Source organism: Sus scrofa, chromosome 18 (genome assembly GCF_054392235.1).
Source record: "Sus scrofa isolate SSC_HxYL_T2T_F1_AM1 chromosome 18, Sscrofa_HxYL_maternal_Yorkshire_Landrace_v2.0, whole genome shotgun sequence".
Classification (NCBI taxonomy): Eukaryota; Metazoa; Chordata; class Mammalia; order Artiodactyla; family Suidae; genus Sus; species Sus scrofa.
In genome coordinates, this window is record NC_139400.1 from 14287664 (window position 1) to 14315272 (window position 27609).

A 27609-nucleotide genomic window follows, 5' to 3' on the forward strand; every position below is an offset into this window, starting at 1 on the left:
CGTGTCCCTGGGCTCCGGGTGGGTGGCGGTGTCCTTGGCGTTTCTAAGTCGTCTAAAAATGGCCTCATTAGAGACGAATGCCCTGAACATTTTAAAGGTGTGGGACTTAGGAAAAGAGAGATGCAGATTAAACATGTCAAGGCTGGGGAATTCAGAGGAGCTGTGTTAAAACCTCAGGTGGGGCTGCTGGGGGGAAAGGACCTCTTTCCTGCCGAGTTGCAGCCACAGGAATCCTCCTCAGGCCACCTGGGGGCTTGTGAGAAATGCTGACTCTTCAGCCTGTGAATGCAAACTGTTGCCTACCTGTATCCGTCCACAAAGGATGTTGCAGCCATCACGCCCATCACCTTACAGCCGCCCCCACCGTCAGCCCTGAGGGAACTCCGAAAGAGGCTGCCTGCTGCCAAGCTGTCAGCTGCTGCAGCCACCCCCCAAGGATGCTCTCAGGGTGGCAGAGAACACGATCCTGGCTCTGATGGCTAGGGTGTGTTTTAAAGGAATGATGGAACTCTGGCCTCTCCCCATACATAGAAAAGTGCTAAATTCCCTGAGATACTGATTTTCTTTAATTAAGAGTCTTTTGAAGCTCTGAAGCTCTGACTAGCTGGCCTTTGTAGCAAAAACTCCTATATTTCCTGCCTCCTCCCTAACCTCTCTGGTGCCTGCCTTCATTCAGAGTCATCTGAGAGGCTGTGTCCTAGGGTTATGTCCTCAGTTTTGTCCACCAAATACAACATAATTCTCAACATTTGGGTTCTTTTTTTTTTTTTTTTTTTTTTTCATCCTACAAGCTCCTGTGCCAGACCTCATTATGGATTTTATGCAAATCTCCAGGTGATTTATACACCAAGTTTAAAAACCAGGAGTTCCCCTCGTGGCACAGTGAAAACAAATCCGACCAGGAACCATGAAGTTGCTGGGTCGATCTTTGGCCTTGCTCAGTGGGTTAAGGATCTGGCATTGCTGTGAGCTGTGGTATAGGTCAAAGTCGCAGCTCTGGTCTCTTGCGGCTGTGGCTGTGGCTGTAGGCCGGCAGCTGTAGCTCTGATAAGACCCCTGGCCTGGGAACCTCCAAATACTGTGAACATGGCCCTAAAAAGCAAAACCAAAACAAAACACTCAGTGTCTTAGAGTACAGTCAGTGCAAGGGACCGGTCATTGCCCCACATTCTCCTGAACCGTTGATTTTTGGTACTGTAGTGCAGGTTTATTGTAAAAACAGGCCTGTAAGAGGACTTGTGCAATTCAAGCTGCTGTTGTTCAAGGGTCAACAGCACAGAGTATGTAAGATTATCAGTTCTATTTTGGACAAAGAGTGTTGGTGGAATTAGGAGAAATCTGAGATTAGAGCTCAACAGAAATGCAGCGTTTAACCCAAGAAGGCAGTTCAAAGTTATGACAGGAGCTGAGATGCTCTAAAAATAAAGGGAGCAGAGAAAGAAGGGAGAGAAGTGCACCTCTGTGGTTAAGAAAAGAAAAAGAACCCGAGAGGAGAAGAAGTTCCACAAGGGAGTGAATTAAGTGTGGCAGATGATACTAAGGTGAAAAACTGAGGACTGAGAAAACGGCACCTGAAATAAGAAAAAGAGGTATCTCAGTAATGGTAGGGAAAGCCGAACTCAAAAGGGTTAAGCAGGAGTTCCCCCGGTGGCGCAGTGGAAGCGAATCCGGCTAGGGGCCATGAGTGTGTGGGTTTCATCCCTGGCTCACTCAGTTGGTGAAGGATCTGGCCTTGTGGGAGCTGTGGTGCAGGTCACAGATCCAGCTTGAACCGGTCATTGCTGTGGCTGTAGTGTAGGCTGGCAGCCGTAGCTGTGATTCCACCCTTAACCTGGGACCCTCCATATGCAGCAGATGTGGCCCTACAAAGAAAACAAAGGGTTAAGCTGTGATAAAGGTAAGAAGGTGAAATACATGCAAGTTTGTTCAGACCCCTCCCCGTCTTCTCTCCATCCAGAAACACCGGTTGGATTTGGCGTCACAGGCCTCAATTCCGTGGTGCTCCGCGGCCTCCAGATAGTGATTTGCGTCATTAAGTTCTTCTCAGCTGAGTGTCCTTAGCAGTCTCAGGTTGAAATTCGCTTGTTGGTCTCTTCCGCGCTCTCAGCGCCCAGTACTGGCGCGGGGCTTGTCCCCGCTCCCCGCCGCGGCCCTGGCCCGCACGTGGGAGGCCAAGGCGGTGAGCATCTCCGCACAGCACGGCCACGGAGGGCTTGGAGCCCTGGGCCCCACGTCCGCAATCGCTGAGCAGGTGACGTTGGTGCGGCGACCTTCTCGCTGCTCACCGCCTGTAGGAAGTCCGTGTAGACGCCACATGCTTCTAGATGGGGCAGAATTGAACCCAAACCTGCTTGACAGAGCGCAGTCTGAGCCAAGGCCGCTGCCACGGTGACCTCCGCCCCCAAGCACCTTCCCCTGCACTATGAGAGTGTCATTTAAATGTTTGCCATTCTGAAGGGTATGGAGCAGATCTATTTTGAGCTGTTACTTTAACTGGGTTCATACTATTCCACCAAATTAATGTACAATCGTACCATTCTAGAAGTTGAAGTTTGGGGTTAGCTTCCAGTTTTTTTTTTTTTTAACCATTAGAAAGAATGACATGAAAACGCTCTTTGCAGTGTAGGATTGTGGTTAAACCCAGAGCCTTTGAGGCTGGGCAGATGAGGTGAGTGTGTTCCTTTGTCTCTAGATACAGTTGCCAGAGGAAATACAGGATGGCCTTAAATTTGAATTTCAGATAAAAAAAATTTACTAGTATGTCCCATGGAATATATGGAATATACTTACAAAATTTTTTTTATCCAACATTCAAATTTACCCTGGCATCCTGTACTTCTCTTTGCTAAATCTGGAAACACTAACTCTGGACAAGTTCTAACAGTATTCTGGTCTATGAAATGGTAATAACAAGAGAAACTATCTTTTTTTTTTTTTTTTTTTAGGATACCTGCGGCATATGGAGGTTCCCAGGCTAGAGGTGAAATCGGACTATAGCTGTTAGCCTACAGCACAGCCACAGCAATGCCGGATCTGAGCTGCATCTGCGACCTACACCACAGCTCACAGCAATGCTGGATTCATAGCCCACTAAGTGAGACGAGGTATCCAACCTGCATCCTCATGGATGCTAGTTAGATTGTTTCCGCTGTGCCACGACAGGAACTGCCAAGAGGAACTATCTTATAAAGTTGTGCGGATGAAATGAGATGATCTATGCAGAGTACTTAGCCGGGAGTATGAAACAGGTGTCAATAAACGTTAGCTCTTATTTTCATTTCATATTGGTGCGTCTTATAAATTCCTGGAAGTATGCTTTCCTTACAGAATTCTCCAGGTAATTTAAGGTTTGTCTGAGCATTTGGTCATACCAAAAATTGTTTTGTGAAAAGCCTCGAGCAGATGAGCAGATACTTCTAAACTAGCTCCAGAATACAAATCAGATTTTTAAATTTCGTACAAAACCCAAAAATTACCACCTCCGGGCAAGTATGGAGTTCCTTTCAATCACACCAAACACTTGGATGTTGATTTTGATTTGTTTTCTATTCCAGAGTCAACTGAAACACTATTTAAGAGGAGATTGTTGCACAAGTGCCACGCATTAACCAACTGCACCACTGGAGCATGCTTTTAACAGGAGATTGTTTTAGTCACATTCTACATCATTTCTAAGGCTCATTCATGTTACCTAGTATCTGAACTAAATTACATTAAAAAACTAAGACTCAATGATAGGCCCCTGGCTCTAAGAATATTTCTCCTTTGGCAATGCTGATATTGACATCATTCTTTATGCTTGCCAAAAAAAAAAAAAAAAAAAAATCTCAGATATCAAAACTAGGAAAAAGTTAATTTCAAGAAGATTCCCAATTCTCTTTTTTCCTTTGGCTGTGGAACTTTTATTTTGTTTTTGTTGTTGTTGTTGTTGTTTTGTGGGTTTTTTTTTTTTTTTTTTGGTCTTTTTTTGCTATTTCTTGGGCTGCTCCTGCGGCATATGGAGGTTCCCAGGCTAGGGGTCGAATCAGAGCTACAGCCACCAGCCTACACCAGAGCCACAGCAACGCTGGATCCGAGCCACGTCTGCGACCTACACCACAGCTCGCGGCAACACCGGATCGGTAACCCACTGAGCAAGGGCAGGGATCGACCCGAAACCTCATGGTTCCTAGTTGGATTCGTTAACCACTGTGCCACGACGGGAACTCCGGAATTTTTATTTTGTATTTTACTCTAACAGGCTTGTAGGTTTATGACAATCATTTTTGAACTTTCTAGAGGCAGCTAAGGTATAAATGTGAGCCAAGAATATAATCATAATGTGGCAATTACTTTGTGCTACTAGATTGACCTTTTTTATTATTTTTTATGATTTTTATTCTTTCCATTATAGTTGATTTACAGGGGTCTGTCAATTTCTACTGTACAGCAAAGTGGCCCAGCCATATATATTCTTTTTTTCACATTATCCTCCATCATGTTCCATCACAAGTGACGAGATATACTTCCTAGTGCTATACAGCAGGATCTCATTGCTTATCTACTCCAAATGCCATAGTTTGCATCTATTAACCCCAAACTCCCAGTCCATCCCACTTCCTTCCCCTCCCCCTTGGCAACCACAAACCTGTTCTCTAAGTCCATGAGTTTCTTTTCTGTGGACAGGTTCATTTGCGCCGTACAATAGAGTCCAGAGATATAAGTGATATCATATGGTATTTGTCTTGCTCTTTCTTACTTGCCTCACTTAGTATGAGAATCTCTAGTTCCACCCATGTTGCCGCAAATGGCATTATTTTGTTCTTTTTTATGGCTGAGTAGTATTCCATTGTGTATATATATCACATCTTCTTAATCCAGTCTTTTTTTTTTTGCTTTTTAGGGCCATACTCACGGCATATGGAAGTTCCTAGGCTAGGGGTCTAATCAGAGCTATAGCCACTGGCCTACGCCACAGCCACAGCCACGCGGGATCCAAGCTGCGTCTGTGACCTACACCACAGCTCATGGCAATGCTGGATCCTTAACCCACTGATCGAGGCCAGGGATCAAACCTGAAACCTCATCGTTCCTGGTTGGGTTCGTTTCCCCTGCACCACAACAGGAACTCCGTTCTTAATCCATTCTAGATCGACCTTTTAAAGGTTCAATCAAGTTACCCTAGCCACCTGACCTGTATGAACACAGGTTTTTCCCGTCTTTCTAGCAATAGGTTTTATAGTGTATTTTGCTGAATACAGGGGTATAAAGAGATTATAAACCGGTTCTTTATTCATTACATTGTACATATTATTATTCAAATAACACAAGCTCCGTGAAGGGAAGGTTTACCTGCTCCATTGTCTGCCAAATCCAAGTACAGTACCTAGAAGGACGGACATCTGGCCTGAGATGACCATCTAGTTGTTGACTGAATAAGCATAATATATGAGTGAAGTTGTTTCCTTTTTTTTTTTCCTTTTCTTTTTTTCCTTTTCTTTTTTTTTTTTTTTTTTTTTTAGGGCTGCACCTGTGCCATCTGGAAGTTCCCAGGCTAGGGGTCGAATCAGAGTGACAGCTGCCAGCCACAGCCACACCAGATGCAAGCCACATCTGTGACCCACACCACAGCTCACGGCAATACCGGATCCTTAACCCACTGATCAAGGCCAGGGATTGATCCCGCATCCTCATGGATACCAGTCGGGTTCTTAACCAGCCAAGCCAAAAGGGGAGATCAGTGAAGCTGTTTCCCTCTGTAAAAAACTAGCTTATATTTTCTCCAGCAGCAGGTATGTTTAGTGATCCTAAGACTCCTCCTTTCCACTCCTTTCAATGTGTTCCTTCCCTCATTTTCTCTGTTGTGTGAATTAAATATATTTCACTTTTCTAGCCACTTTCACCAGGGTGAATGCAATAGCCATCCCGCGACCCTAAAAGAAGCCCTTTAGGTATATAGGAGTGTGTTCCCACGGAATGGATGTAGAACCTTGTTATTTCTGCCCCAATCCCAGCTAACAGGTCTCGAGTCATGTAGAACATAGGTTATCAACAAGGCTTGCAGTCCAAGAAGTGACAGGAGGAAACAGACATAAGAAAGGCAAAATCAGAAGCAGGGAAGAGGGAATGTCTCCAGTTAACGGAAGGGCCGACAGGAACAGACAGGGAGACGGACCTGGAGAGCTGGACCAGGACACCCAGGCAAGTGACTGGACATCAGAAACTCGGGAATCCAATCAAGCAAGGTGTCAGGGCCAGAATCTACACTGGCAGCAAGCACGGAGCTCAGTGCAGCTGAGCCAAAGTTGGTACGGTCCAACCAAGCTCTCTGCGAATGTCTTTGTGGGGAGGTCACTGGCCCAGATCGCCTATTGGGGTAGGAACTGAGTTGGCAAAGAATGGAGCAGTCTTTGGGGTTTTCCAGGACCAAGTGAGTTTGGCAACTAAGTGGAGATAATACACTTGACCTCTGTCAAGTGCATGGTCGTCTTAACTGCGTGATCATGTGCATGTCTAATGTTCAAGGTCTTGCCACGCCAGAAATTTAGGGGCAGATGACTAACAAAGCACACAGAGGTATCATCAAAGGAGGAAAGAAAAGGCAGTACTGCTATAGACCATTCTGGATTATATTTCTTACTGAATTTCACCGTGTTCCAAATTTGTCCTCTTCTCTATGGTGAAGGATCGGGGGACTTTTTAACACCTTATCAACAAAAACGATTGGTCTTCCTTTCATCAGATGCTGTTACTTGTCTCCAGTTCTGGGAAGACGGTATCCAAATACCACTGAAATGACTTGCAACCCAATCGTTTCCTTAATTCAACACGCTCACTAACGTTACCATAGGCAAGAGATTTCAGCCTAGGGTTTTGTAAAAAAAACTGCTCCTGAAAGGAAATCAAGAGTCATTTCATTAAACCAAACAAGTCTTTGGTAATCAAATCATGATAGCTAACATTGCAGTATATATTTTTCATCATCTGAACTAATACAAAAGGAACCAAACCACCACCGCAAAATCCTTTCAGGGTTCCCGTTGTGGCTCAGCAGGTTAAGAACCCGACTAGTAACCATGAGGATGCGGGTTCCATCCCTGGCTTGCCCAGTGGGTTAAAGATCCGGCATGGCCATGAGCTGTGGTGCCAGGGGGCAGATGTGGCTCCGATGTGGTGTTGCTGTGGCTGTGGCGTAGGCTGGCAGCTGCAGCTCTGATTTGACCCCTCGCCTGGGAACCTCCATAGATGCCGACGCAACCCTACAAAGAACAAAACAAAACAAAACAAACCCCCTTTCCTCTGTAGGAAGAGGGCAGAAGCACCTGGGACCCACTCAGCCCACACGTAGTCACCGGATATGCTGGAACAGACCACGATAAAGTAGCGCAGAACAACTCTGGAAGTCTAGGTCTTGCTGCTCAATGGCCTGAGAATCACAGGTATTTATGTAGTATCTTCCCTTTCTCCAACTCTCTCAGTGACAATCAAGGAAAAACACCCTCACTCCCTGGTCCCCAGCGACACTTCCGTGGCTTCAGAAGTTGGGCGTAGGGGGGTGGGTGAGGGCACATGAACTCTGGAAGAAGACCGCCCTGGCTTCAATTTCTGACTCTGCTATTTATTAACTATGTGAGCTCACCCCCTACCCTCGAGAGATCGTTGGGAGGCCTGAACACCGTGATATGTGCAAGTTTCTTCGAAGCCAAAGACTGGCCCACAGCAGGTGTCCCATCAGTGCCCGCCATGCTCATCACAGCTGGTTAGTCTTTTCTGCACTCGGGTTCAAGGAAGCCCCAAGGCTGAGTGTCCGACAGACTCCGTCTCCCCCATGTTAAAAGAGGTGTTTGAAGTGCACCAAAGCATCCTTGAGGGCAGAACCCCTCTCTTTTCATCTGTGTATTCCCAGGGCCTGGTTTATAGTACAGCCATACTATTGAATGACAGAAGCCTGCTTACACAAATTGGCATTTCATGGGCACACCCGTCAGGGTCCCCCAGGGATCTTTGGTCTTTGCCACCTAATCCCCCAGGGCAGACCTGTGCCCTAGGAATGGGCCTGAAGGAGGTGTCATCCTTTCAGGGTGAAGCCGGAGAAGACCTTAAGTGGCGTCCGCTGTCCCAGGCCTGTCTGGAGCAAGGACACTCACTACATGGTCCAACATGCCGTGTCATGCAATCCCTCGGCTTCACGCCAAACATTACATGCTTTTCACGTGACATGGAACTTATGGTGGATGCCCCATGAAATTCAGTTCACTCTTCAGTCGCAACTGTGTTCAAGTCAAACATTTAAATCTGTGACCTCTGGTCACAGAAAACAAAAACAAAAACAAAAAAAAAAGCTTAAAATCCCTCATCATTAAAAAAATGCAATTTTTAAATAAAGCAATGTCATTTTTAAACCTATCAGATTAGAAGAAATATACAAAGTTGTTTTTTTCTTTTGTTTCTTTTTAGGGCTGCACCCATGGCATTTGGAAGTTCCCAGGCTAGGGGTCAAAGCGAAGCTGCAGCTGCCAGCCTACTCCCCTGCCACGGCCATGCAGGATCCGAGCCACCTGTGCCACCTACACCACAGCTCATGGCAACACTGGATCCTTAAGCCATTGAGGGAGGCCAGGGATCAAAACTACATACTTATGGATGCTAATCAGGGAACTCCAAAATATACAAAGTTGAATTAAAACCAGGATTGAAAAAAAAAAAAAACAGGCTTGGAAATGTTGTGGGGAGAAAGGTACTTTCATAGCTGTTTGATGACAGTGTAGGTGGCAGACAGTGAAGGGCTGTTTGGACATAATTCGTCAAGATCTAACATTCACTAACTTGTGGTCCACGAGCCCGTGTCTTTGGATTTATATGAGACACACACATAAAGGATGTTCATATCGGCAGTGCTAAGGAAAACAAAAAGCCGAGATGATCAGAATGTTTATCAGTGGAGGACTATTAATTAACGGGATCAATTTTAGAAGATCTATTCAAAGGAGGTTTTTTTTTTCTTTTCTTTTCTTTTCTTTTTTTTTTTTTTGGTCTTTTTAGGGCTGCACCCTCGGCATATGGAGGTTCCCAGGCTAGGGGTCGAATTGGACCTACAGCTGCCGGCCTACACCAGAGCCACAGCAACGCCAGATCCGAGCCGCGTCTGCAACCTACACCACAGCTCACGGCAACACCGGATCTTTAACCCACTAAACAAGGCCAGGGATCGAACCCGCACCATGATTCCTCGTTGGACTGTTTCCGCTGCACCACGATGGAACTCCCTCAAAGCAGAATTTTTTTTAAAAAAAATATGCTTCTATGTTCTGATTTTAAAAGACTTGGAAGGTATGTTTTTAAACTATGCTAATAAATGGAAAACTTGCAAAACAAAATATTGCTGCTCAAATCTAGTTAGCGAAAAGAAAAGGATATATGCTCATAGGTATGTCCATCTTAACAAGGAACTACAGACAGTAATTTGGCTATTACTTCTGAGGGCTGAAACCATGGGCTTTGCAAGCTTACTTTTCACTTCATGCTCTTCAATACTGTAAGACTTTAAAAAACAAGTATGCTTTATCTTTTTTAAAATAATTTTTAGGAGTTCCCATCGTGGCTCAGTGGTTAACGAACCCAACTAGCACCCATAAGGGCATGGGCTCCATCCCTGGCCTCGTTCAGTGGGTTAAGAATCTGGTGTTGCCGTGAGCTGTGGTGTAGGTTGCAGATGTGGCTCGGATCCTGCGTTGCTGTGGCTGTGGTGTAGGCTGGTGGCTGCGGCTCTGATTGGACCCCTATCCTGGGAACCTTCATATGTGGTGGGTACAGCCCTAAAAAGACAAATAATAATAATAATAATAATAATTTTTTTAAAAATCAGGAAATACCACAAACATACACAAAGTACATAAAATATAAACGTGCAGCTTAATGAACTGTTGAAAAGTTCACCCCAGTAACTCTAAGTGAAGAAACAGAACATAACCAGCATTTCAGAAGACTTGCGCTTCCTGATTGTAATCCTGAGTCCGAAGTGCTATCCTGATTGTGGGTTCATTTCTTTGCTTTTCTTTCTCGCTTTGATATCTAATTATTCATGCATAGATTATATGGGTTAATTTTACCTGTTTTTAACTTTATAGAAATGGAAAAATACAGCATGTACTCTCTCATGTTTCACTGCTTTGTTCATCATTCTAAGATTTACTTATACTGTTGTGGGTATATCCAAAGTTGCTTAATTTTTGTTGCTGGATGGAATTACATTAATTAAACGTATCTAGCACACGCTACTCCTGATGAACATTTGGGTTGTATTCAGTTTTGGCTAACACAAACAATGCTGTTTATAAACATTCTCATTCATGTGTTCTGGCGCACAAAAGCAGGTATTTCTTTTTTTTTTTTCTTTTTTGCTTTTTAGGGCCGCACCTGCGGCATATGGAGGTTCTCAGGCTAGGGGTTCAATTGGAGATACAGCTGCCAGCCTACACCACAGCCACAGCAATACCAGATCCAAGCCAAGTCTGCGAACTATACCACAACTCACAGCAACCCTGGATCCTTAACCCACTGAGAGAGGACAGGGATCAAACCTGCAACCTCATGGTTCCTAGTTGGATTCGTATCCGCAGCGCCACAATGGGAACTCCAAAATCAGCTATTTCTGTGGCACACATACAGAACGGAATAGCTGGGTCATGGGGTATTCCTACCTTTTACTTGATATTGCCAAACTGTTTTCCAAAGTGAGTGAGTGAAAAGTAACACACGCAGTGTCCAAGCATTCCTGTGCCTGCCGACACACGGTCCTATCAAGACTTTAAACATGTTTTGCCAATAAAGGTGGTTATGTAGAAATATCTCATTGAGGTTTTAATTCTTATTGCCCTGATTACTAAAGAAATTGAGTATGATTACTCTCATCACTTAAAATAATAAAAGAATATTAGATCAAGGCCAGGACATATAATATCACAGAGAAATTCTTACATAGTTCTACCTATGTATCTGAAATGAGGTCTTGTGACTGTCCATATGTCCTTGAGCTTTCAAATTAAAATGAAGCTGCAACTGTATGTTCTCTGCGTGTGCAGTCTGAAGGTCCTGGCGAGGGGCTTAAACCACGGGAAGAGGCACCAATGAAGATGCCTGGCTTTGATGTAGAAATCTTTGCCTATTAGGGAAAAAGGTAATGAAGGTTCCTGTGTGGTCCCCAGACCAGCTGCAGCCACATCACTTGGAAAGCTGGTAGGTGAAGGAGGAGAATTTAAAAATTTGCCCATGGGACTGGGGGCAGGGAGAGGCATTTGCAGCAGAGGGGCAATCTTTGGGGGAGGAAAATAGATCCCGTGGGGGGAACACTTCTTGTGTTTGTTGATTGACTGCTAAGAAACTTGAGTTTCTCTAGAGAGTTTAAAAAGAGTAAGGGGATGTTCCTGTCATGGCTCAGTGGTTAATGAACCGGACCAGGAACCATGAGGTTGTCGGTTCGATCTCTAGCCTCGCTCAGTGGGTTAAGGATCTGGCGTTGCCGTGAGCTGTGGTGTAGGCTGGTGGCTAGAGCTCTGATTAGACCCCTAACCTGGGAACCTCCATATGCCACAGGTGCACCCCTAAAAAGAAAAACAAACAAAAACCCAAGAAAAAGGCAAAAATTGGTATCTGAAATGGCTTGTAGAAGGTTTCTTTTTGTTTGTTTTGCTTTTTAGGGCCACACCTGTGGCATATGGAGGTTCCCAGGCTAGGGGGCTAACCAGAGCTACAGCTGCCCGCCTACACCACAGCCACAGCTACATCAGATCTGAGTGGTGTCTGCAACCTACACCCCAGCTCACAGCAATGCCAGATCCTTAACCCACTGAGCGAGGCCAGGGATCGAACCCACAACCTCCTGGTTCCTAGTCAGATTTGTTTCTGCTGCGCCACAAGGGGAACTCCTAGAAGGTCTCTTTAGAGCCAGCTCTTCTCTCTCGTCTCACTCATCTTTCCAAATCAGGGATGTAACCTTTACCTTGTATTCGTCTAGCCAGACATGCACAATGCGGAGGTTGTTATATGCCATGGCTTTCTTAATTTCACCTTGATTTGTGAAGTAGGGCTTATTGATATGTCCTACTCGAGAGCAGGGGAGTAGAAATAGCTGGCCTCCACACATCCAAATCTAGATGTGACAAAAACAGAAAACAGGTTAATGTGTATCTGCTTAGTAACAGGCAACTGCTGAATTAAAAAAATAATAACAATAACTGACATTTATTAAGTTTCTTATTTCACTTAATGTTCACAACAACCCTACAATGTAGGTACTGTGATTATCCCCTTGTTACAGATGAAGAAACAAATACGTACCTTGGGTAGGAAGCTTACCCAGTGATGCGGAGCTGGCAAGTGGCAGAGCACAGGGTTCAAACGCAGGAAATCTGGCCTGAGCCCAGGGTTCAAACTCTGAATACGAGGTAGTCCTGCCTCTCTCTCTCTCTTTTTTTTTTTTTTTTTTCTTTTTTTTGCTTTTTTAGGGCCGCACCCGTGGCACATGGAGGTTCCCAGGCTAGGGGTTGAATTGGAGCTGCAGCTGCCAGCCTACACCACAGCCACAGGAACTCGGGATCTGAGCCGCGTCTGCAACCTACACCACAGCTCACGGCAACGCCGGATCCTTAACCCACTGAGCGAGGCCAGGTGTCGAATCTGTGTTCTCATGGATACTAGTTAGGTCGTTATGGCTGAGCCACGATGGGAACTCCCGCATGAGATAATTTGATGCTTGTAAAGTGCTTAGAGTCCATGGTTTGTAAAGGGAGAGTTCCCCTCTGGTGTCGTGAAGCGTGGCAGATTGTGCAAAGCATGGCCACCAATGCTTTGCATTCCCACACATACTTCCTTCCATCAACAGGTGAGTTTATTTCCCCATCTCTTTTTGTTTGTTTGTTTTTTGCCTTTTTTTAGGGCCGCACCTGTGGCATATGGAGCTTTCCAGACTAGGGGTTGAATCAGAGCTACAGCTGCCAGCCTACGCCACAGCCTCAGCAAAGCAGGATCCAAGCTGTGTCTGCAACCTATACCACGGGTCAAACACCACAGCCCACAGCAACTCTGGATCCTTAACCCACTGAGCGAGGCCAGGGATTGAACCCGCAACCTCATGGTTTCTAGTTGGAAGCGAAAGTTTCGGCTGTGCCACAGTGGGAACTTCTATTTCCCCATCTCTTGAATCTGATCTTGGCCTCGTGATTTGCTCTGCCCAAGAGGACATTAACAGACGTGATGCCAACAGATGCTTGAAAAGTTTTTGCAGAACTTTGGGGCGTGCCTTCTCTTGTTGCTCTTGGAAAACTTATGCCCACTTCACTGTGAAGGAGCCTCTCAAACCTGGCTGATGACGAGAGAAGAATGGCCTAGCCATCCCCCGGGGGCCAGTGTCCAGCGACGTAAATGAGACCACCCTGGACTAGCCAGCACCAGCTGAGCCTCCAAACGAACACAGATGTGTAAGCAACACCAGTAGAAACCAGCCATCCTGGCTATGCCCACACAAGCAACACAATCAATTTGGAGGAATAGCAACTGTGTGTTGTTTTAAGCCACTGTGATTTGGGATAGCTTGTTATACGGCAAAAGCCAACTGATGATGCTCGAGGGAACATTTTGTCTCTTATCCAGTTTTACTCATTAAGTGAATCAGACCTCCACCCACTTAAGCCGCACACTGCGGAAATTTGGTGCGACAGACTGAAGTGCTATTCAATGAATGTTGTCTCACGCCCACCCTGCACCACGGGGCAGAGCATATTTCCTTTTCTCTTCTTTCTTTTTTTAGGGCCGCACCCATGGCACATGGAAGTTCCCAGCCTAGGGGTCAAATCAGAACCACAGCTGCCGGCCTACACCACAGCCACAGCCACACAGGATCCGAGCCGCACCTGCGACCCACACCACAGTTCACAGCAATGCCAGATTCCTGACCCACAGAGCGAGGCCAGGGATCGAACCCGTGTCCTCACGGATACTAGTCAGATTCGTTTCTGCTCCACCACCATGGGAACTCCCATATTTCTGCTCGCTCCGGGGAAGAGAAATCCAGTCTGAAGCCTGGTTATGAAAGCCATTCCGAGGTTGGGAGAGAAGCTGCAGTTCTGTGGACAGCCAGCAAATCGCCCCTTTGCACAAGCGACGGGAACACGGAGCTCAGGGCAAGGATGACAAATTCAGAGCACTGGAAGCTTCCAGTATATCGCCAACTTCAGAGAGAAGTGACTTACAAACAGGGTAAACCTGAGCCAGGGGTGAAGGGGTGGGGGGTGGGGTGCTGATCTCCAGACCTGAACTTGAGTGGATTGTACACAGCCGGAAGTGACAGGTTTGGAGCACACAACTCAGGCTCTACCTCCTGTGCCTCAGCCTCCGCCTCACCAACAGGAGGCGATGGTGGTATCCACCTCACAGGTTTATCTTAAGAACTGAGTGAGTTAATACTGTATTGTAAGATTTCAGAGCCATGCCTGTCACACACAGAAGAACCTGAAGATGAAATATGTTTTTATCGTTTACATCTCAAATTCCTCTTCTGCAGCGACGTCATTGAAAACACGTACTTTTCCCCAAGACAAGGCTGGGTTCCCCTTGGATGTGATTTCATAGTACTCTGTATTTCTCCTTTATGGCATTTCTCAGAAATCAAACTCAATAACAAATCATCTCGCTCCACCCCAAATAGGATGGAAGCTTTATGACATTAGAAACCACTTTTGCATTAAGTGCCACTGTATTTTAGCACCCAGCACAGAGCTTGGCACCTAACAGGTTCTCAATAAATATTGTTGAATGAATGAATGAACAAGAATCGTGTCTTTTGATACCCCGCATACAGCACAGCCTGACATAGGAATTGGTTTTTTGGGTTTTTTTTTTTTTTTTTTTGGTCTTTTTAGGGCTGCACCTGAGGCATATGGAGGTTCCCAAGCTAGGGGTCCAATCAGAGCTGCAGTTGCCACACCACAGCCACAGCCACGCCAGATCTGAGCTGTGTCTGTGACCTACACCACAGCTCATGGCAATGCCAGATCCTTAACCCACTGAGCAAGGCCAGGAATCAAACCTGCGTCCTCATCGAGGCTAGTCAGATTTGTTTCCACTGAGCCACAATGGGAACTCCCCAGCAAGTGCTTCTTCAGTGATGGCTGTGTTGCACATTAAACTTACCCAGAACTCTCAACAGAGTCCTAAACTGAAACTAGAGATTTGGGTCTTATCACTATGCAGGTGTTAGTAACGGCCACAGGAGTTGATGCAGGTATATTACAAAAAAATCTTAACAAGATGCTGGCCGGCGAGGGTAGAGGTGACACCACGGTTCCTGGTGGCCCTGCCCCACCGGGTCATGGGAAGGCTGAGATCTGGAGAAGGGCTGCAGGTGAGAGGTATTCGGCTGTCTCAGAGGCGTTAAGGAAGAGTGTACCGTGGTAACAAGCATGGCATCCCAGGTGCAAAACAGCTGCGTGCCAGCCTGGAGCCAGAAGAGCACATGGGGTGAGAAGACAGGGTGGGCCAGAAGCACACTCTTGGGAGCACCCATTTTGAAGAGATGCACAGAAGAAGAAAAGCCTGAGAAAAATCAAGCAATGCAAGGGGATTTTCTTGGATTTTGTCCTAAAACCCACAAACACTCCTGGAAAAGACGGGTCTATGGTGTCACATGCTGTAGTAACATCAAGTACATGCAAGACCAAAAGCCACCCATTAGGGACACCAATATATATACATATATTTTTGTCTTTTCTAGGGCCGCTCCCGCGGCATATGGAGGTTCCCAGGCTAGGGGTCTAATCGGAGCTGTAGCTGCCAGCCTACACCAGAGCCACAGCAACGCGGGATCCTTAACCCACTGAGCAAGGCCAGGGATCGAACCCACAACCTCATGCTTCCTAGTCGGATTCGTTAACCACTGCGCCACGATGGGAACTCCGGGACACCAATATTAAACTGGTGACAGTGCCGGAAGGAGGCTGAGGGCCTCCAGGATGTGGATTTGGTGAGAGGAACTGTGGAGTGAGCAGTGAAGCCAATGCAGGTATAGATCATCTTTCCGTAGGAAAAGAGCAGGTGATTTTTCCTGGGGAGGGTGGGCTGCCTGTGTCAAGCGAGTGCCTAGCTATTGATTAATTTACCTGCTTGTTTATAAAAAGAGAGACCCAAGCACACGTCACACTTGGGAAGGGACTATTAGGAATGGAGTAGCTGAAAATATTGAGGCAAAGATAATGAGTGCACTTGAGTCCTAAGTCAGCTGTTATTTGCTGTCCGGAGGGAAAGGAAAGACAAGGAACACACTTGTCAAATACGTACCATTCACAAATTTGATTCTATTTGGAGACATAAGAATGTGCTTATTAAGTTATGAGGTCCTGAAAGGGGGAGATTTCAGATGCCACATTCTCAGAGAGCAATATGATAAAGGGAGGAATAATCATAAAAAGTACCAAAGGCATGGGTGTCATGAAAATAATGCCTGGATCCGAAGGGAACACAGGCGTGGAAAAGAAAAATAAGCAAAGAAAATAGCACTCTTACAGGATACTGCCAAATAGGGGCTTGGAGGAAAACTTGCTCTAGATGGTTCCTATTTATTTGTCTTTCTAGGGCCACACTGGCAGCTTACGGAGGTTCCCAGGCTAGGGGTCAAATCGGAGCTATAGCTGCCAGCCTATGCCACAGGCACAGCAACACAGGATCCGAGCCGCGTCTGAGACCTACACCACAGTTCATGCAACACCAGATCCTTAACCCACGGAGCATGGCCAGGCATTGAACCTGAGTCCTCATGGATACTAGTCGGATTCATTCCCGCTGCGCCACGATGGGAACTTCCCCCTCTAGATATTTCTATATTCATATGAATGTATCTGAAGCATTGTAAACGAAGTCTATGCTTAAACTAACTTTTTAAAAATGCGGAAAATAGGGCACTGTCTTGGGGGCAAAGCCGGCTATGGCCCACTTTGCCTGACAAAGCACCCCCCTCCTTCACCCCCCTCCCCAAATAAAATAAAATAAAAATGCAGAAAACAACCAGGAAAAAAAAAGGAAGAGGGAGATAAAATTCGAAGCCAAAAAACCCCTTGAAAAACACAAAAAGCAAATCTAGTAAACACTGTCATACGTGCAGAGAGAAATGCAATTCAAAGCATAATCTCTGCAGATGACTTCAGAGAGTAGAAATAACAGAGAGCAAAATTTAAAGTAGAACAATAACGCTTATAAATAACCTCTTCGCTTTACAACAAACTTGTAAGAGAGAGAATTATTTTTTTTTAACTTTGCTTGTAAGGACACTAAAGCTCAGAGTGAACAGAAACGTAATCATCAACTGAGCTGCATTCTCTGCACCTGGTTGTCTCTGTTGGGAAAGGAGACGAGGCAGAGAAAAGGGAGCAACAAATGTGAAGGGCAGTGATGCCAAGGTCACAGCCTAGAGTTTTATGCACAGTTCAAAGTGATCATTATAAAAATCCATGGAGGAGTTCCCATTGTGGCTCAGTGGTTAACGAATCTGAGTAGGAACCATGAGGTTGCAGGTTTGATCCCTGGCCTTGCTCAGTGGGTTAAGGATCCGGCATTGCCATGAGCTGTAATGTAGGTTGCAGATGTGGCTCGGATCCTGCGTTGCTGTGGCTCTGGTGTAGGCTGGCGGCTATGGCTCCGATTGGACCCCTAGCCTGGGAACCTCCATATGCTGCGGGAACAGCCCAAGAAATGGCAAAAAAAAGACAAAAAAAAAAAAAAAAATCCATAGAATTCTGGAGTTCCCATTGTGGCTGAGAGATAACTGATAACCAACCCGACTAGTATCCATGAGGACGTGGGTTTGACATGTGGCCTCGCTCGGTGGGTTAAGAATCTGGTGTTGCTGTGAGCTGTGGTGTAGGTTGGAGACATGGCTCAGATATGGCGTGGCTGTGGCTGTGGTGTAGACCAGCAGCTACAGCTCCGATTGGACCCCTAGCTTGGGAACTTCTGTATGCCGTGGGTGTGGCCCTAAAAAGACAAAAAAAAAAAAAAAAAAAAAGAAAGAAAGAAAAAACATCCCCCAAAACTACAGAATTTAGTCAAATACAAAAAAATTACTTATGATAAACATGACACACATCTGTATAGTCATACCTTAGTATTTTCTTCAGACCCTCCAGGAATATCTATGTTGTACCTTTTTCTCCACCCCAATTATTTCATTATGTCTTGATAAAATTCTGAGAATGGCATTTTTATGTATTCCTATTTAACAGGTGAGGAAAGTGAGGCCTGGAAAAGTGAATGCTTCCGCAAGATCACAGAGCAAGTGAGCGGTAGGCCTGGGACTCACGTTCCTGGCTAATGTCCAGTGGTCTAAGATTGCAGGATTTCTTAAAGAGTCAAGTCTATTATTTTTAATTGAGATATTATTTATGCACCACCATAAATGCACCCTTCTAAAGTAGACAACTCTGTGATTTTCATACAGGTCTGCCGTCATTGCCACCATCTAGTTCTGGAACATTTTCGCCATCCCCCAAAGAAACCTGGGACCTGTTAGCAATCACTCTCCTCCCCCAGCCCTTGGCAACCACGGATTTACTTTCCGTATCTATGGAGGACTCATCCATAGGTGGCCTTCTGTGTCTGGCTTCTTTCATGTCCCAGAATGCTTTCAAGTTGCATTTGTGTGGTGGCGAGCAGCTCAGGGCTTAAGAGTTAGGAGACAACGTAGACATCTCCTATCTGCTCCTCTCACTTGACAGATGGGCAAGATGAGTCCAAATATTTGGTAGCCCCAAGTCCCCTACCTTCTAATCCTGTGTTTTCCCACCACACTACACCTACCCAGACAATCAGGAGAGTCAAAAAGCGGTTCCAAAGATAGATGAAAAATATGATATTAATTTGGCATACCATACATTAGAAACGACATATGGTAAGAAAATTTGACATTCTGCTAAAGGTTTTCCATTTCTCAAAGGACCCTCATAAGTCACTTCTTTCATGTGATGCCTGAGTGGCACCAGATGCTTGTGTAGGGAAATGGCATAGTGTCACAGCATGCTATGTGACTTAAAATTCGATTCGACTTTTTATGTACAAAGGTAACTATTTAAAACACAAAGTCTTTAATTACCCTTAGAGAAAGTTCCAGGTTTTCTCCTCCCCAGAGATTCATGCCTTTGTCATACTGTCCAATTTCATTAAAATAATGCCTATGTATAGCAAAAAGTCCTCCAACCATCGCGGGTGACCTAAAAGAGACACATATATATGAAATTCATGCCGTAAATTCAGTCATTAGGCATTTTTGCCAAAATTATATTGGACATTAGTGACAACAGAGTTAGAAACTAGAAAATACTCATATATTAGTGAATACCAAAATTACCTTAATATATACATTTACATACATAAAATTTCCAAGTTAACGCCATAACAATCACCAAGTAGGCAACAAGAGCTTTTTGTTCTGACTAAATTTTGTAAGCAATCTGTTCTACAGTCTTGTTTTGGTGACATGGAAAATTATCTTTAGCATATGAGTTTCCCATGGGGATGATGATTGGATAGTGGAGTTTAGAGATCTCCTTCTCTTTCCCTTTTTTTTTTTTTTGCTTTTTAGGGCCACACCCAAGGCATAGGGAGGGTCCCAGGCTAGGGGTCAAATCAGAGCTACAGCTGCTGGCCTACACCACAGCCACAGCAATGTGGGATCCCAGCTATGTCTGCAACCTACACCACAGATCATGGCAATGCTGGGATCTTTAACCCACTGAGTGAGGCCAGGGATCTAATGCAGCCAGGGATCCGATGTGCAACCTCATGGTTCCTAGTGGGATTCATTTCTGCTGCACACAATGGGGAACTCATAGAGCTCTCCCTTTCTGAAAGCATTAAGTGAATTGTCATATTTACTTCTGGGAAAACCATAATGTTTGGCCACACCCACGGCATGCAGAAGTTCCCCACCTAGCCACCAAACCCGTGCCACAGCAGGGACAGCACCCCCTGAGCCACCAGGGAACTCCTACCAAGCATCTGGTTTTTTTGTTGTTGTTGTTTCTTGTCCATCAATAGTGGACTAAATAGTGCCCAATGATATCTAAGTAATTTGAAAATGATTATGTATTCATTCGCTTGTTTCAAAAAGTATATATACATCAAGCAACTCTGATGTGTTAGGGATAACTTTGTTAATCAACAGGCAAAGGGAGGAGCAGGGCCATCACGAGTCAGTACCGCCAGGAGGCAGCGGGATAGCTCGCCAGTGTTGTCGGCAGTCTGGCTCTGCAAGGCATCCGTCCCCGTGGATGAGAAGGACCCGGCGGGGAGGAGCGGAGGAATCCACAGAGGGGACGGAAAGAACAAGTGGTGATGCAGGAGGGAGACCTGGGCGCCGAGGCTGCCTGGAGGCCATGGAGGAATGCACGCCAAAGAGAAGGGAGAGTCTGGCAGCGTGGACAAGGCGCATAGGTTGTGGGTTCGATCCCTGGCCTCGCTCAGTCGGTTAAGGATCCTGTGTTGCTCTGGCTGGCATCCGTGGCTCCGATTCAACCCCTAGCCTGGGAACCTCCCTGTGGGGCAGATGTGGTCCTAAAAAGCACACACACACACACACACACACACAAAGTGAAGGCCATAGTTGAGTTGAGGGCAAAGGCTGACAAGCGAGTTTGAGACAAGAGTTTAACAGAGCGGGAGACAGTGATACAGACAACTCTATCCTTTGGGGTTTTTTAAATTATTCTTTTTAAATTTTTTATATTTATTTATTTATTTTTATTAATGTATAGATGACTTACAATGTTGTGCCTGTATTCTTTCTTTCTTTCTTTCTTTTTTTTATGTGTGTGTGTGTCTTTTCTAGGGCCACACCCACAGCACATGGAGGTTCCCAGGCTAGGGGTCTAATTGGAGCTGTAGCCTCCGGCCTATACCAGAGCCGTAGCAACTCGAGATCCGAGCCACATCTGCAACCCACACCACAGCTCAGGGCAATGCCGGATCCTTAACCCACTGAGCAAGGCCAGGGATAAAACCCACAACCTCACAGTTCCTAGTTGGATTCATTAACCACTGAGCATGATGGGAACTCCTATTTATTTATTTATTTATTTTGTCTGTTTTTTTTTTGCTATTTCTTGGGCCGCTCCTGCAGCATATGGAGATTCCCAGGCTAGGGGTCCAATCGGAGCTGTAGCCACTGCCCTACACCAGAGCCACAGCAACGCTGGATCCAAGCCGCGTCTGCAACCTACACCACAGCTCACGGCAACGCTGGATCGTTAACCCACTGAGCAAGGGCAGGGACCGAACCCGCAACCTCATGGTTCCTAGTCGGATTCGTTAACCACTGCGCCACGTTGGGAACTCCCTATTTATTTATTTTTAATGATTTTTATTTTTTTCCATTAGAGCTGGTTTACAGTGTTCTGTCAATTTTCTACTGCACAGCAAAGTGATTTACCAACATGTTTTTTTTAAATTGAAGTATTGTTGATTTACATTGTTGGTTTCTGGTGTACAGCAGTGATTCACATACACACACACACACACACACACACACTTTCTCATATTCTTTTCATTATAGGTTATTACGAGATACTGAATATAGTTCTCTGTGCTGTACAGTAGGACCTGTTGTTTATCAATTTTAGATACAGTAATTTGTATCTGCTAATCCCAAACTCCTAATGTATCTCCCACTTTTTTCCCCTTTGGTAATCATAAGTTTGTTTTCTATGTCTGTGAGTTTGTTTCTGTTTTATAAGTAAGTTCATTTGTATCATGTATATCATATTTATTGGTATCGATTTATATCATATATATTATTTCTTTTTTTGGCTTCAACTGTGGCATACAGAAGCTCCCAGGCCAGGGATCGTTCCTGGGTTAGGGATTGAACCCAAGCTACTGCAGTGATAATGCTGCATCTTTAACGGCTAGGTTACCAGGGAACTCCATGTATTAAATTTTAGATTCAACATTAAACCGATATAAATTTTTTCTGGCCTGATTTTTCAAATTTAACATATTGTGAGAGTTTTCCTTTTTAGTTAACTAGACTCAAGAACATTAAGTATATAACATTCTACAAGATATGGATACAATTTTTAACCATTTATATATATATATACACACACATATTTTTTTGCTGCACCCACAGAACACGGAAGTTCCCTGGCCAAGTATTGAACCTGTGCTACAGCTGCTACCCAAGCTGCTCCAGGGACAATGCCAGATCCACCCACTGTGCCCCAAAGGAGCTCCTTAACCATGTCAATATTGAGCATTTACATTGTTTTCATTTTCTTACTAATATAAATATTGATACAATATATACTTCTAGACTTATCTCTCAACGCCTTAAGGATAAATTATAAAAAGTAGACTTAGTACATTAAAGAATAAGAACATTTGGAGTTTTCTCCAGGGTCACTGCCATGGCACGGATTTGAGCCCTGGCCTGGGAACTTCCACATGCAGTGGGTGGGGCCAAAAAAAAAGAATGGGAATATTTATACAAATTTTAATCTATATTGCTAAATTTTCAAAAAGCATGTACAAATGTATATACATTAACTAGAGTTCCAAAGATGTTACTTTTCAGCAATTAAATATCAGGAATCCAATTTTTTTTTTTTTTCTTTTTGGGCACATAGAGTTCTGGGCCAGGGTTCAAATCTGAGCCCCTGCAGAGACACCATTGATCCCATTGTGCCACAGTGGAAACTCCAGGCATCGAATTTCCAGACTGAAATTTTTAGAGCCTAAAAAGTACTGAATATGTGCGGTATAGAAATATTACAAAAAATATAAGTCAATTTTTTGGTAAATGGAATATGATATAGCTACTGCTTATTAAATGCAATTTCATTTTAAATAACGAGATGAACTCAAAAGATTGATGCTTTTTTAAAATTTTTGAGTAAATCAGGATTTTTACTTATTAAGTTTTATTTAAATGAAGTATATCTTTGTTATTTTTCATTCTGAAGCCTGTAACATTAACAATAGCTACCACTTATACTTTTTTTTTCTTTTGTCTCTTTAGGGCCACACCCATGGCATATGGAGGTTCCCAGGATAGGGGCTGAATCGGAGCTGTAGCTGCTGGCCTACACCACAGCCACAGCAATGCTGGATCCTTAACCCACTAAGCAAGGCCAGGGATTGAACCCAAGTCCTCATGGATACTAGTTGGGCCCCTTAACCACTGAGCCACAATGGGAACTCCACTACCACTTTTACTGATCACTTCCTCTGTGCCAGGCATTTAGTTGTGTGTTTTATGAGTACTGGCCCATTTAATGCCCTCAATAATCCAGAGAGGTAGGTATTATTATTATCATTACCATTTCATAGTTGAAGCTGAGAGGTAACTGGCCCAGCTAAGGGCTGCCTTAATGCACAAGACCAGGGATACTCATCACCTGCAGTTTATGTGAATAGTACCTTCTGGGAATGTGCAGTGCACAGCCTGTGCAGCTGTCTGTGGTAGTTCTAAAGAGCTAGCAAGTGATGGCTGGTCCAGAGGAAAGATGAGAGTCACACACAGGGGAGGTTAGATGAAGGAATCTGTATAGAATCCTAAAGGCAGTAGAGAGTGAGCATGATTGGGACATGAGCAAGGCAAGGTTTTAAGAAAATCGATGTAGCAACAGAGAGATTGGAATGGGAGGAGGAGCTGCAGGCCAGACTGTCCCTTATGGTGTAGAACTTAAATCTGGGGTGGTGATGGCTTGGGCCAGGAGGACTGTCAGAGAGATGGACAGATGTACTATGAAGTCACCACAAAGGATGGGTCTCTTGGAGCTGGTTAACCGCTGGATTAGGGAAGGGATGGGAGATTTGGAAAATGGCTGTAAGTGTTCATATGTAGGCGTGCTTAAGGGCTGCACCATATCCCATTACGGGTCTAATATAAAGTGCTATATAATTTCCCCATGATTCCTGCCAATTCTTAGATAGGCTTTATTTCATCCTTGAATTAGGAGGTCAGGTGGCTTTACTAAGAATAGGGGTTCATGGCAGGGGCAGCTACGGGGACTAAGGGACGAAATCAAGTGGGACTGGAATACCCACTTCAGGGAACGAGTGGATGATGGGGCTGCAAGCAGAATGAGGCTGGACGCCATCCGTGTTAGAAGCACTGGTTCACATCTCTCAAAGGAACAAAGGAAATGCAGCGTGGAATTGAGCCAGGGTTGGAGGTTTTCAGGGCTACTGGGGCAGAAGGATGATGGGATGTGGCAGTTGATGAAGTTGGTAAGAAGAGACGTGAATTTATAGACCACAGAAGCAGAAAGAAAACCATGACAGGTAAAAGGAGAAAACAAAGGACTGAAGCTCTTGATGAGGTCCAAGAGTGGGTGTGGAGGGAGCAAAGCTGGTAGAAGCGAAGCGGGCCCTAGGTTTTGGTCAAAGAGAGGGCTATCTGGTTATTTAGAAGAAGAAAGATCCAGGATATGCCTATAAGAATAATATTAAATATCTAACATCTAAGTAGCACTTGAACAGATATTATTCTAAACTCTCAAAGTCATGTCATGCTCATAACAGCCCTGCAAAGTATTGTTATTCTCCAGACTTAAAGAAACAAGTTGCAAAAATCAGTTGCAGATCACACAGCTCTAGCTAAACTAGAAGAGAGGCAAAGACCAAAGACTTGCTAGGTGGTGGTGTTCGAAAATTGACTCATGGTTTGTGAAACAAAGAGGGTGACACGAAAGGAGAAGTGAGCCGTGGCAAAGTTATCAGTAAATGTGAGGACGTCTCTTGAGAAACAGCCTCATAAATGCAGTTAGACGTCGTAATATTCCATGTATTCTCACACTGAGAAATATAGTTTCCAAGACTCACCATCTAGGAGAATCCCATTCATTTCAACCTATCAAACTACAGATGGAAGCACTTGGAAAAATAGTTTATATATGAGCTTGGCAAAGACATTGAATTTTTCTGGGCTATCCTCAGGGCTAATATTTTGATCACTGCTCAACAGGCAACTTGCTCCCGAGAACCAAAGCTACATCTGCAAGACAGGATATCTGAAATGAGAGGGAGGCTGACCAGGGTGGTATTCTGAACTAGGCTAAGATGCTCACGTTCAATTAAAGAAACAAAACCTACCAAGTTCTATTACTATAGACTTTTAAAAAGAAAAACAAGTGATAAAATATTTCTCTAGCTAGAGAAATCATAATTGTCTCTGTAAGTCCCCCGCCCCACTCTCAATCCATATGTGCTATTTTTTTCCTCTTTTACCAGAAGAAATCTCACCGGATAGGTCTGGTAGGTCCATCTGGTCCATCCATCTCATAAGAGAAAACACGATCCCATTCGAACTGTAGATGCCAGTTGAAAACGCCCCTTACCACGGGAGAGGGCTTGTACTCCAGGGTGACATAGTCAATGACGTCCATGATAGGACACACCACCATTTTGGGGTCCTTGACGATGGCATCCAGCAAGGGCTCCAGCCAGATTTTATTCACCTCACAGTGGCTATCCAAGAACACCAGAATGTCCCCTGGGGAGGCCAAAACAGGCCAGTGTTAGTGCACATGTATGAAACACCTGCCAACCTAGATCGGGTAGTGTCGCATTGGAGGGGACCTCAAAATTCAGGTGCAGAGTTTAGACTTTTTCTTAGAGCCAGCATAAAATCATAGGGAAGTATGAAAAACATCCTGTGTTTAGATTAAAGACTTAGTGTTATTAAAATGGCCACCATCTCAATCTGAAGATTTAATTCAATCCTCGTCAAAGTCCCAGCTGGCTGTTTTTACAGAAATTGATCCTAAAGTTCATAGGGAAAGGTGAGGGACCCAAAGTAGCTAAAACAATCTTGATGAAGAAGAACAAAGTGGAAGGACTTTCTGATGTCAAAACTTACTAAAAGGCAATGAGATCCTGCTGTGTGGGACTGGGAACTATGTCTCGTCACTTACGATGGAGCCTGATCATGGGAGCAAAAAGAATGTGCACATGTATGTGTAACTGGGTCACCCTGCTGTACGGTGGGAAAAAAAAATTGTGTTGGGGAAATAACGATTAAAAAAAACCTTACTAAAAGGCTCTAATAATCAAAACATTATGATATTGGCCTAAGGATAATTAGAGACCGAGGGCATAGACTTGAGGGTGCAGAAATAAACCAAGCGTCTATGGTCAATTGATTTTTGACAAGGGTACCAAGACAACTCAATGGGGAAAAATTGTTTTTTTTTTTCAATAACTGTCCTGAGACAAGTAGACATGCTGCGTAGGTCACAGCTGGGGCTCAGGTTCATTCAGCTTCCATGTGCCTTGGGTGTGACTATGAAATTTTTAAAAGTTGGGTAAAGGCTTTGAATGGACATTTCTCCAAAGACGCTATACACGTCACTGATCAGCACTGAAAAGAAGCTCAGCATCCTTTGTCACCCGGGAAATGCGAATCAAAACCGCAGTGAGCTAAGACTGAATTCGCATCCACTAAGGTGGCTGTAAGCAAAAGTAGCAAGTGTTGGGGAGACTTGTTCACGGCTGATGGGAGGGTAAACTGTTGCAGCCACTTTCAAAAGCTATTTGCCAGTTCCTCAAAAGTGAGACATAGAGTTAGCACACACCCCAGATATACAGATACCCCAAAGAAATGAAACTTAGCATCACATAAGATCTTATCCCTGATGCTCACTGCAGCCTTATTCCTAAGAGTGGCAACCGCTCAAATGCGCGAGTGGATAAACGGATAAACGAAATGTGGTGTATGGACACAGTGGAGTATTATCGGGTAATGAAATGGCATGAAGTACCGGCAGTCAGGGTGAAACTTGAAAACACTGTTTAACTCTATTCAGTGAAATTTCTGAAATAGGTACATTTACGTATAATTGAAAATAGATTAGTCGTTATTTAGGGTTTGGGGGGCAGAGGGGGTGGGGTGATGGGGAATGGTGAGTGACTCTTCATCCGTATGGGGCTTCTTGGTACTAGGATCAAATGTTTTTAAACTAGGTTGTGGTGGAGTTCCTGTCATGGCGCAGTGGAAATGAATCCGAGTAGGAACCATGAGGTTGTGGGTTCGATCCCGGGCCTTGCTCAGTGGGTTGAGGATCCGGCGTTGCCGTGAGCTGTGGTGTAGGTCGCAGACGAGGCTCGGATCCCGAGTTGCTGTGGCTGTGGTGTAGGCTGGTGGCTACAGCTCCGACTGGACCCCTAGCCTGGGAACCTCCATATGCCAAGGGTGCGGCCCTAAAAAAAATAAAAAATAAATAAAACTAGGTTGTGGTGATGGTTACACAACCCTGTGACTATATTAAAAAATGTTGCCGTGTACATGTTCAATGGGTGAATTGCGTGGTATGTGAGTTTCTAGCTCCATAAAACTGTTAAAATCATTGGGAAAGAGTCATATTGAAAAGGGTATATCTTCCAAATTTTACTATAAAATACAACTGGTATTCTTACATACAATTCACAACAGAATTTTACTTTTTTTTAATTTAATTTTTTTTATCTTTTAAAAGGAAGGAAAATTTCTTTTTGATATGCATTTACATGACCACTTGTTACATGAGGAATAAAAACCTTTTGTTTAAATGGTAGAATAACATGTGGTCACACAGAAATGAATACGATGTGGAG

The 27609-nt window shown here is 44.5% G+C and overlaps 1 protein-coding gene and 1 pseudogene across 14 annotated transcripts in view; both read right to left on the bottom strand.

The window, feature by feature from the left end:
* Window positions 1-1999: 1999 nt before the first annotated feature.
* Window positions 2000-2422, bottom strand: LOC146394880 (large ribosomal subunit protein mL53 pseudogene; annotated as a pseudogene).
* Window positions 2423-6587: 4165 nt separating this feature from the next.
* GALNTL5 (polypeptide N-acetylgalactosaminyltransferase like 5) overlaps window positions 6588-27609 on the bottom strand; it is a 121271-nt gene continuing 100249 nt past the window's right edge. For all 14 annotated transcript variants that reach the window (XM_085005179.1, XM_085005176.1, XM_085005170.1 and 11 more), the window contains 4 exons: window positions 25261-25510; window positions 19112-19229; window positions 11978-12127; window positions 6588-6870 (listed from right to left, as the gene is read on the bottom strand). In XM_085005179.1, the coding sequence (XP_084861305.1) occupies window positions 6718-6870; window positions 11978-12127; window positions 19112-19229; window positions 25261-25510 (671 nt within the window). In that variant the 3' untranslated portion in view covers window positions 6588-6717. The remainder of the gene's footprint in view (window positions 6871-11977; window positions 12128-19111; window positions 19230-25260; window positions 25511-27609) is intronic.